Genomic DNA, 12013 nt, shown 5'->3' on the forward strand with positions numbered 1-12013 from the left:
TTTCAGATTTCAGAAATACACTTAAAGGGGAATACACTTAAAGGGGAAGACGTAGAGTCCCTATTCGTTACTGTAAGCAAGGCATTTGCTTAGATGGGGATTCATTGTTAGCCTCCTTGGACAAGCAAACCTTCAGGTAGAAATTTGGGTCAAGAATGAGGTGGCAGGGGCTCTTTTAAAAAATAATTTAATGTGGGGCAGCTAGGTGGCGCAGTGAATAGAGCACTGGCCCTGGAGTCAGGAGGACCTGAGTTCAAATCCAACCTCAGACACTTGACACACACTAGTCGTGTGACCTTGGGCAAGTCACTTAATCCCAATTGCCCTGCCCTCTCCCCTCCAAAAAGCAGAAAACAAAACAAAACAAAAATTTAATGCCATACATGAAAATACAAGGCATATAGTAAATCTTTTCATGGCATTTCTGCCTTGATCATGCAGGCTAATACCCCCTTTAAAGGTAGGTTCTTAAGCCAGGGTATTTGGCAGTATTTTGAGAATGCTTCAAGAAAAGTCTTGTCTTAGGCAGTTCTGTGGTCCGGTGTCACGAATGTTGGATTTGACCTCCAGAAAAATCTGAGTTCAGATCCTGCCTGAGACATTTACTATCTGTGTGACCCAGGGCAAATCACTCTTAACCTTAATTTCCTCATCTGTAAAATAGAGATAATGATATCACTTACCTCCCTGTGTGGTTATTAAGATCAGCTGAGATAACATAAGGTAAATCACTTTGCAGATCTTAAACTGTCATCATTATTATCATCTCATCATTAAAATATTCTCTTCAATTGTGAATGCGTCTAGAAACTAAGATCGTTACTAGTTATGTTCCTGGATTAATTGCCCACTAAATAGCCTGTTATTGTTGTTTTGAGGTGGGAAGAATAAAGGCTTTATGATTTCATCAGTGTAAGTAATTTCTCAGGTAGAAACTTCCTCTAAATCGGAAAGCTACCTTCAATTTTCTACCTCAAAGAATTACCTGGGAGCTGAGAAGTTAAGGAATTTGCCTATGGTCAGACCTCTAGCAGAAAGATTTAAACCCATATCTTCGTGACTAGAAGATACCTCCTCTCTTCATTAAGCCATACTAGTTAAGTTTAGTATTTGGAATGAATGGCATGTGCTATTATGACTGTTTCATAAGAGGCCAGTACAAATTATCTTAATGATTCCTGTTTTGAGGTCTGATGCTGCTATGTAGCGGGCAGGTAGGTGGTACATTGGATAGGGCACTGGGCTTGGAATCAGGAAGGCTCATCTTCCTGAGTTCAAATGTGACCTCAGACACTTAGTAGTTGTATGACCCTGGGCAAGTCACTTATCCCTTTTTGCCTTAGTTGCCCTCATCGTAAAATGAACTGGAGAAGGAAATGGCAGAACCATTTCAGTATCTATACCAAGAAAAGCCCAAATGGAGTAATGGAGAAGTCAGACATGACTGAAAATGAATGAACAGCAACAGTCGCTTTGTGGGAGAGATTCTTTCCCCCCTCTCTGTACTCTTCACTTCTCCTTTTCTTCCTGAATACCCTTGAGATTCTTGACTGTTTACTACTCCATATGAATTTTGTTGTTATTTTTTATAGTTTTATAAAATAGTATTTTTTTTCAAGAGTTAAATTGGTATAGCATTAAATAAATAAATTAGTTTAATGTTTTCATTTTTATCATATTAGCTGAACCTACAAGCGTTTAATGTTTCTCCAGTGATGTGGGTCTGTTTTTATTTCTACAAAAGATCATTTTAAAAATAAATAAATTTATTTATTTTTTTTTTCGTTTTCAACATTCACTTTCACAAGATTTTGAGTTCCGTATTTTCTCCTCATTTCTCACCCAAGATGGTGTGTAATTTGATACAGGCTTTACATATACATTTACAAATAGTATTTTGTAGTTAGATTCAATTAGGGCCTCTGTGAATCTTGTTCAGTGCATACCCTAATATATAATATATTTATGTATCATACCCTAATTCATAATAGTTTATAGCTTTTGTAATTATTTTGAATGAAATTTCTCTTTTTTGCTCTCCTTGTTGGATTTTCTTACTTGTTTTACTTGATTCCGTAGGCTTCTTTAAGCTTACTGTCTTACCATGGACAAAAACCAATAATTTTGTTTCTTTTTTTAACCCGTGTTTCTTCTTTGAGTTTTGTTTCCTGTGTTATTCCTACACCTAGTATTTCTAGGACTGTGTTAAATAGTAATGGTGATAATGGGCGTCCTTGTTTTACTCCTGGAGCATTATTGGAAAAGCTTCTAATTTTTCCCCATTATGTATATTTGCTTTTGGATTCAGTTTATACTCATAATTATATTCATGAATAGTCCATTTATTCTTTTGATTTCAAGGGTTTTGAGAGAACTCTAGAAATTTCTCTTCAGTTTTCTGAGAACTAAGTATTGTTGAATATAACAATATTCAACAGCCTGGTTAGCATTGGTAATCATAAGGTTTTTATTATTTTATTATTAAAATGGTTTGTTATTAATTCCTAGTATGAAGCCAACCTGGTCATACTATATATGATGTTTCTAATATTCAGTTATAGCCTACTCTCAATATTTTATCTAAAATTTTTGAATCAGTATTCCTTAGGGCTTTTGGTCTGTGGCTTTATCTGCTTTATCTCTTCCTGGTTTAGTTATCAGCCTTATATTTGTATCAAAGAAAGATTGGAAGGCAGCTGTTTTTTCTTGTTTTTTTTTTTTTTCAGATAGTTTAAGTAATATTATAATTAATTTTTCTTTCAATGTTTGGGAGAATTTACTTGCAAACTAGAATTTTTTTTCCACTTTTAGAATTTATGGCTTGTTCACTTTCTTTTATATATTAAGTTATTTGAGTAATTTTAATTTTTTTTTTTTTTATAAAGCAATCGGGGTTAAGTAACTTGCTCAAGGTTACACAGCCAGTTATTTCTGGGTGTGGTGCTGAGTATCTGAGCCTGTATTTGATCCAGGTCATCCCGACACTGGAGCCGGTGCTTTTACTTGCTGAGCCACCTGGCTGCCCCTAAGCAATTGGGGTTAAGTAACTTGCTCAAGGTTACACAGCCAGGTGTTTCTGGGTGGGTGCTAAGTGTCTGAGCCGGGGATTTGATCTCCAGGTCTTCTCAACACTGGAGCCGGTGCTCTTACTTGCCTGGAGTAATTTTAATTCTTTTGATAATTTGGACGTTTGATAATTTTGTTAAGTATTCATCTTTTTCCTGTTATCAGTTTTTTATATATAATTGGGCAAAATAACTTTTACAGTTATAATTCCTAATAACTTAATTTCCTCTTCAACTGTTAATTAGTTTTTCTTTTGTTTTTACCTTTTGAAATGAACAATTTTCCTCTCTTAAAAATAAATCAGGTTGTTGTGTTTTGTTTTGTTTTTTAATAAAAATCAGCTACTAGTTTTCTTCACTAATATAATGGACTTTCTTATTTGCTTTATTACTCTCTTTTGTAATTTTTAATGCACTCTACCTTGTTACCCGTTTGGGGATTTTCTTTAGGCTTTTTTTTAATTGCATGCTTAATTTGTGATTTTGATCTTTGTTGATGAAAATTCTTAGAGAAATGAAATTTCACCCTAGAATTACATTTCACAAGTTTTGACATGTTGACTCATTATGGTAATTTTCTTTGAAATTTTTTATTGTTTTTAGATCTTTGGGATCTTTGACCCATCATAATTGTTCTTTAGTATTATATAACCACTAATTACTTTGAGATTCTTTCTTTAAGGTCCCTTATCAAATATATTTTTATTGTCTTATGGTCTGCAAATAATGTTTGTTATTGCTGCTTTCCTATATTCCTTTTTGAAGTCTTTATGACCCGGTACCTGGCCAGTTTTCTTAAAGGAGCCATGTCCAGCTGAGAGAGATTTGAATTCCTTCCTAGTTCCATTCCGTAAATTAATAGAGATCTATCATCTCCTCAGCCTAATTGTTTTGTAAACTAGTGTGAATATGCATGTGTGTGTGTATCAGGTAATCAGAGGGTGAGAGTATATAAAAGATTCCTGTGCCATGGTAGAGAAAGTCCTGTGAAGCCTGGAGAGCGATCAAGAGTGGCAATTTACATGAAATGGATTCATATTTACAGAAGTACAAGTGCCCAGATTAACTGAACAGGGAAATAGAGTACTTACCATATGTTCAGATAAGACACTGGACTTCTGAAGAAAAGAAATGCAAGTTATATTGTATTCAGATTTATAGCTTTCTACTTGGTCTTCTTTCATTTCTTTTTTTGTACGCGAAATTGTCTGTATTTTTTTTTCAATTCTGAACAAAATAAATTGTAATTGCTACTATGAATATTTCAATCTTTATGGAAAGTTTCTCTCTTTAATGCCCTTGTAGCGGAATTCTGATTCAAAAAGCATCACCAATTTAGTTATTTTTGTCTCATAATTGCAAATTACAGAGTGATTGAGGCAGCTAGGTCCCTGTTCCATCAACAGCGTATCTTTTTCCTTTCTTCCCCCAAACCTCTCCAGTCCTAAGTATTTTCATCCTGTTTCCTATTTGAATGCACCTGAAGTGAAACTTCAGAGATAATTCAGTTTACAATTCAATATTTCAATGGCATTTTGGGGCATTTTTCACACGATAATATTTAGTTTGTATTTCTTTTTTGAAACCTGCTTGTTCATATCCTTTGATTTTGTATCTGCTGCAGAATGGATCTTGTTTCATTTTCTTTTTATGTTGATTACAAAGACTTTTACCATTGATATTTAATAAAGATGTTTTTCCCTTTCAAAATTTTCTTGTTCTCACCCCACTGATTTGACTTATGCAGTTTAAACAAATTTATATATTTAAAATGTTCTATTTAGAGTACCTCAATTTCTTATTTGAATAAGAATTCTGCGTAGCATCTCATTTTTAGGTGACATGTACAGTTAGATATCTTACTCTGTTTTAGCTTATTGTGGGATGTCATATGGGTGTCAAAAAGCATTTCCGTTTCCCAAGTAGTTTTTATTGAGCAGGGAGTCTTTACTTGAGTAACTTATGTTCTTATATTTTTCAAACACTATGTTAATGCGTTTGGTTGCTTCTGCATCTTACCAATCTACTTATGTTCCTGTGATCTTCTTTTGTATTTCTTAATCAGAACCCAATGGGATTTGATCATTTCTGCCCTGTATTACAGCTTGAGGGGAATTTTGGCCCAGTTGCTAGAGGAGGTCCAAGTTCAATTGCTGATTCTACTGGCCGTGTGCCCCTTGACAAATTTCTTAACTTCTAAGAGTTGTAGGCAACTGTAAGCCTTTTAAGTTTCAGAGAAGGTACTGACTTGTTTTCATAGAATGATTTTCCTCACTTACAGTTCCTAGACAAATGACATCCCAGATCTATACCTTACCCCCTGTATATGATTTGAGGTCTGCTTTATTTCTTATATAATTTCTACTTCTTTTACTGATTTCCCTTGAAATTTCTCTTTTGCCATTATTTCTTTTAAGTTATATATTATAGACAGGTTTCCAGATAATATATCAAATTATCTTTTATTTCATTTATTATTTGATATAACAAAATAATCTGCAGATATCTTGGGTGGATTAAAAGGGAAATAGAGGAAGATGTGATCAAGACATAGACAAATAAATTCTGGAACAAACGAATGTTTGGCTTTTTTCACAGAAATTGTTTCCCACAATGATAACTTGATACTTTTCTCTTTTTTCCCCTTTAGCCTGACCCACCCACAGCAAATAAATGGCAACTGGACAACTGGCTTACCAAGGTCACTCAACCACCTGTATCAGCGGAGAACCTCAATGAAATGGGGCCCCAGCCCCCACCCCAGGAAGTCCAGTTACAAGGCAGGGGTAGCACCAGTGGTCATGATCGTTCTGTCTCTGGCGAGCCCCACTCCTCTAATTCCAGTAAAGCTCCCAGGACTACTCCTGAAGTTTCTCATCCTGGAAAGAGAAACTACCCAAAGTCTGTTCCACAGCAGGGCACTGGTGGTCCCCCACACTGGCAGACAGTTGGTTCAAAACAACCCAAAAAGCCTATAAAAGCTTCAGTCCAGGAAGATTTTCAGGAGAACTTGAGGGCGGAAGGTGAGCCGGTCCCTCCACATGGGTCAAAAGACCAGTCTTCCAAAGATAAACCCAAAGTCAAAACGAAAGGGAGGCCTCGCTCTTGTGGAGACGGACAAGAAAAGTTAAAGCCTGTGTCAGCACCCTGTGAAAAGAAGCAGCACAAAAATTCTCACCCAGTGCCTGTGAAAACACCCTTGGACCCTGAACCCACAAAGAACAATATGGATGATCAGAGACTGGACCATTTCCCTGAGAGTCCCCAGATTCAGAACCAGGGAGCCACCCGTGGCAATAGCAGCAGAAGTAGTGGTTGTAAAGCATCTTTGATTGTTCACGGGGAACTTGTGGGAAGTAAGGTCCTGTTGCCTTTCAGAGACACCAAGTCACTCAGGGATACCCCTCTCCTCCAAAGCCTAGTGGTGAAGATTGACCTAGCCTTCCTTTCTCGTGTCCCCAAGATGTCTGGGAAGGGGTGCCAGCCAAAGAAAATAGAAAACAAGCAGCTCCCGACTGGGAATAAGCAGGAGTCAGAGAACAGAAACACGGAGAAACCAAACAAATTGAGCACAAAGAGAAAGGTAAGGAAAATTACAAAACCATCATCTGTCCAGGTAATTTTTATTTTTCCTTTGACTCTTTACTCTCATCTTTATTCTTACCTTTGTCATATCACATCCAGAAAACCTGAGAACTTCCCTTTGTTTATAATGTGCCACCGTATAGAATGCCAATTGCTGTGTGTTCTAGTGATTTATAGGGGTAATAGATACATGTTTTTTCCTAGCTTTAGTTTGAAACACTGCCAAGTATCCTATATTCTTCCTTTAGTAAGAGCTTTTCATTATTCTTGTTTGGTAGAACAAGGTGAGATAGTCTTTCATTAGCCAATTAGAAGCTACAGTTCTAGGCAGGTGCATAGATACAGTCTGTCAGATTATGAAGCAGTTCTTAAAAACATAGGTCTAGAACCAGAAGCATCCTTAGAGGCCATCTGTTTTAAGCTGTCTGTGAAATGAGTTTTATCGAGAGATTAAGTTGTTCAAGTGAAGAACTCATAATAATATATAAACTCTGCTGGTAGGGAGTGTGACTACCACACACACACACACACACACACACACACACACATACACACATGCACACTCATGCCCATACATATATAATACATATACATATATTCTCACACACATACATAAAAACATACCCTACCTCTATTTGATGGAGAATATAATATAATGAGAGATTCAGATACTTGGTTTTAGGAAGGAAAAGCCCATTCTTTTAACACATGTTAATTAAATTTTTATGACATGCTAGGTAGTCTGTTAAGTTATTGGAATACACATACAGAAACAGAGCAGTCCCCGACCTCAAATTGTTGACAGACAGTGAGAGAAAACAATGTGACTGGAGTTGATTATAGAGTAACTCATATTCTTATATAACTTTAAGTTTTGCAAAGTGCTTAATATACCTAGAAAATAATAACTTGGAGGGGTGCTAATGAATTTGGGGCAGTGGTGTCTAACTCAGAAACCAGATTTTTTGGCAGCATATTGCCTTAGAAAACCACAAATTAACATTATGTTTTGTTTTCCTTAATTTTGTTAAATATTTTATAACTGGGTCATGAGTTTGACATGTCTGACTTAGGGTATGGCAGAAGGACAGCTTAGCATTATTCTAAGAGGCTGAGGAAAAAGGAAGTATATTCCAGTTGTGGAGGGGGAACGTAACAGCGGACATGGAGACAGGAAACAATGTCATTTGTGGGGAGAAGCACACAGACCAGTTTTCCTGCAACACAGTTTGTATAAAGGGGAGTGGTTCAATAAGATTAGAAAGGAAGTGGAGTCCATCTGTTACAGGCTTTAAACGCCCAAGAGTGGTGCTTGGCATGTATCTCAGATACACACTTGAGAATATCCATTTGTCAACTGTATGGAAAGGGTAGAGAGTTGTGCAAGGAGACCAAAAAGGAGGGTATTTCAGTAGTCAGTGGACCTAAACTGGGGTTGGCCATGTCATTGTTGAGAAGGGTTTGCATGTGAGACATATTGTGGACCCTGAATCTATTGAATATGCCAGCTCACAAGATACGAGAGTAGTGAGACTGATAAGGAAGACTTCATGGTTGTTACCAGCATGATGGGAAGGTAGAACCTTGTACAGAAATCAGGGAGTTAGGAAGAGGGAGAGGAAGATAATGGTTTTTTATGGAAACATGGAGTTGTGGGTATATATTTTAAATTCAATACAGATATATTGGCAACATCTATAGATTATTAGGGATTCAACTGCATAGAAATCATGCTCAAATAGAAAAAAACTGAAGAGATCCTCTAGAGGGGAAAAAATTTTATATGCAAGTGTATATACACAAATACATGCATACATACATACACATACATACATACATACATACATACATACATACATACATACCTCTAGGAAGTATCTTAGGAATTTTGTGCCCATATCCTCAGGTTCAAGTCCTGAGTTTTTTCACCATACCACATATTTCCACCTTTGGAAACAAAACGAAATAAACCCATCCAATCTCACGTGCCAAACTTGGGAAAGGATTATTATGATCATGTCATATTTCTCCCTCTTTTGATTTTTTTTCTCCATTAATTCATCCCCATGTCATGAGTTTGAGTTAATGAGCATTTATTGAGTTCTTAGTAAGGACAGGAAAAAAAGGTAAAAACAGTCCTTTGTCTCAAGGAGCTTCCCAGTCTGAGGGGGATAAAACATGCAAACAGCTGTGTTATAAATAAGATGTACAGAAATAAATTGGAGAGAATCTCTGAGGGGAGGCATTTAGGGGGATCAGGAAAGACTTCTTGCAGAAGGTAGGATTTTAGTTGATACATAAAGGAAATCAGGAGATGGAGATGATTTGGATAGAGAGAATTCCAAGCAAGCTCATCTTGGTGGGGATCCAAGTTTACCAAAATTCTTATTTTCATGTGAAAACTTTAGTTCTTTCACTGTTAGCAAGTAACCACATAGTTTGTCTTTCTTTCAGGTAGTAATAGTGCCCAATGAAAAAGCTCAGCCTTGTGATTGCTTTGCTTGGGGCCAGGAGGCAGGGAGGGGGGGAGGGAAGAAGACACAAATATGTTTGGGACTCAGCTGGGCAAGGCTTAGAGCAGGGGGATGGGCAGGACAAGGCCACACTTGCTTGAAGCACAGGCTCCTTAGACTGCCCAGGCAGCCTGGAGGTATTGCCGGGCTTGGTTACTGGACGCTGGCCTGACCAGGTGACTTCGCCTCACAGGGTGGCCGATCTGGTGCCTGACCTTCCTGAGGATACCCTGGTGATCTCCTTTTGATGTGACTTTTAGTGGTAGGCCTTGGTGTCCAGCTTCACCTCCAAAGCTTACTTCTGTGTATGCGAGCTTTTTCAAGTCCTTGTTCATGTCCACATGCCCATCTGAGCTACTTGCTACCTTCCTTGTGTCTAGGGCCATTTGCCAGGCCCCATGGTGAGGTGAGGCCAGGCCGGGAAAGTCCTTCACTTTTCTTGAAGGTGCATGAGAAGGCTTTGAGCTAGACTGAAAAAAAGGGTGACCTAAGGAGGCCCCAAGCTCAGGAATGTCAAAGGTGGCTATGAAGGTCACTGAGACCAAGAAGACCAGCCTATGCAGCATATATAGATAACTGTAGAAGGGTAGGACTGATGGGTATAGCTACCAAGAAGTATTAACCCAAGAGAACCCTGGAGAGCTCCCGGTCAGGGTCGTCTCCTGCCCTGGACGAGTACTGAGTACTCTCTTCCCCCTGCCTCATCCCACAGAATACTAGGAAAGCAATGTAGGCAAGAGTGAGATTTAATAAAATGAATAATTTTTATTGCTTCATCAATCTTAAAGTTGATTTTTTTTACTGTAAATATACAGTGCACAATACTTTAAATATGTGAGTATGCTTATTTGTCCAGGGTCCTAAGAATCTAATGACTTCTGATACATTTTGGTGCTGTGACCTTGATTCATATGAAAGCTCCAGCAATTTTACCCACTTTTGCCTTTGTACCATCAATACAAATGTCTACACAATTGTTTCAAGATAAACAATGATATTCAGAAAAGTTATTCAGTACATTGAATGATTGAATAATATTCAGTACATTGGAACGCCACACTTACTGGTGTTTGTTGCCAAGTGTTCATATAAAACATCATCTTGGATGGATAATTAATGCTTGTACTCAGTATACAAGCAGAAGAGCAAGTCCAGCCACATCTCTAGATTTGTCCATTTGTAAGGCAAAAGTCGAATTTTACAGACAAGATATTAAGTCGGTGTTCATGCTTGTAGGTAAATCTCTAATTCACAGGTCATCTAGTCTCTGGAAAACGCCAGTGTACACTCGCGAGAGAAGAAAGAGTGGGAAAAGGCAAATAAAATTTTAGTATTAGTTTGAAAATAGTTTTGACCTCAGGAGCATGGAAGAATCTGTGGATCACGCTTTGAGAATCATGCTCGAGGACAATTATTTGTGTAACCTTCCCCCGTTAACCCAAGCCAATTAAGAGAGAGATTAATAAATGTAATACAGATATTTCATGCCATATTTTGCATATGGAATTCTTCTTTACCTGACTTGATTGATGTTTTTTCCATACTTCCTTGGAGAAATAATGGTCTTCTCATCTTAGTGAGGCCCACTGACAATCACTCAAGGGTTTACCATTGTAACAATGTACCTCCCAACTTTGATTTGAACGACCGAGTTATTTGAATTTGTAGAACCATATTTTGGGATCCAAGGTCACCTTAATACTACAGTTAATTCTACCAGAGAACTTGTAAAGGCAAAGACAAATAGATAACAATAATAATCCAGATAGTAGTATTACTTAGAATTTTTTGAAGAATGATTTGGGGTGAGGGGGCGGGGGAGAGAAGTAATTATTACAAGAATCCACATCATATATTCTCTGTAGAGTTCCACAGAACTCGCTTGATCCAACCGCAAAGACTTTGTACATTCTATTGACCTTTCTCACTTTTTTCAAAGTCCTTTCATTCTTGTAACTGGTTTACCTTGCTTCTTCATTTACTCTCATTTTGTCATTTCTGAATGTGACCGTGTAGTTCAGTTTCTTTTTGTTTTCTTATGTCCTTTGCATATAGGTTGAATCTGGCTTTTTATTTTATTTTATTTTATTATTTATTTATTTTTAAAACAATCGGGGTTAAGTAACTTGCTCAAGGTTACACGGCCAGTTATTTCTGGGTGTGGTGCTGAGTATCTGAGCCCGGATTTGATCCCAGGTCATCCCGACTCTGGGGTGGGTGCTACCTGGCCATCCCGTTTTATTTTTTTACATTAAAAAAATTTATTTACTTGAATCTGTTTTTTCAGTGAAGACTGTAAGTGCAGAACTATTTGTTTTGTTTGTAATTGTAGTTTTACTTTGTTCCCACCATCATTCCTCTCTGTTTTCTAGTTTTAAATAGGCAACGAACATGCCTTTTTATTTTTAAATTTTTGTTAAACATGCTTTTTTCACTGTTAACTTGATTCGGCAGCCACAGTAGGAACCAAGCCCTATGAAGTAGTGCTCAGAGCGTGGAAGTGTGAGTATGCTTATTTGCCGAGGGACCTTAGGGTTATCAGAACTATTGTCTTTGATGTATTTATAGAAATATTACCATATAATGGCTCTGAGCAGGTCTTCAGATGTGACATCTAGAAGGCTGTATTTTACCCCAAAGAAGTAGGTAGGCATAAAGGATTAATGCTGATTTAATATTACTCCCTTGTCCTTGATGCTTTGTCTTATTACATCTTTCCAAACTCTGTCCCTGGATTACTCTCACCATGTGGCTTTTCCACTCCTAACTCAAACACAAGCTCCCAAACAGAGCCAGAAAAACATGCAAGCATTCTGAATGGGTTCACTACAAATTCATGTTATCTACTCT

The 12013-nt window shown here is 37.4% G+C and overlaps 1 protein-coding gene across 11 annotated transcripts in view; it reads left to right on the plus strand.

Moving 5' to 3' along the window:
- Window positions 1-12013, plus strand: part of AFF1 (ALF transcription elongation factor 1) — a 175758-nt gene that overhangs the window by 135943 nt on the left and 27802 nt on the right. For all 11 annotated transcript variants that reach the window (XM_069093531.1, XM_069093564.1, XM_069093521.1 and 8 more), the window contains one exon: window positions 5716-6648. In XM_069093531.1, coding sequence (XP_068949632.1) covers window positions 5716-6648 — 933 coding nt within the window. The remainder of the gene's footprint in view (window positions 1-5715; window positions 6649-12013) is intronic.

This window comes from Petaurus breviceps, unplaced genomic scaffold (genome assembly GCF_028583685.1).
Source record: "Petaurus breviceps papuanus isolate PSGF00001 unplaced genomic scaffold, PetGlider_PUasm1.0 126, whole genome shotgun sequence".
In the NCBI taxonomy this organism is placed as follows: Eukaryota; Metazoa; Chordata; class Mammalia; order Diprotodontia; family Petauridae; genus Petaurus; species Petaurus breviceps.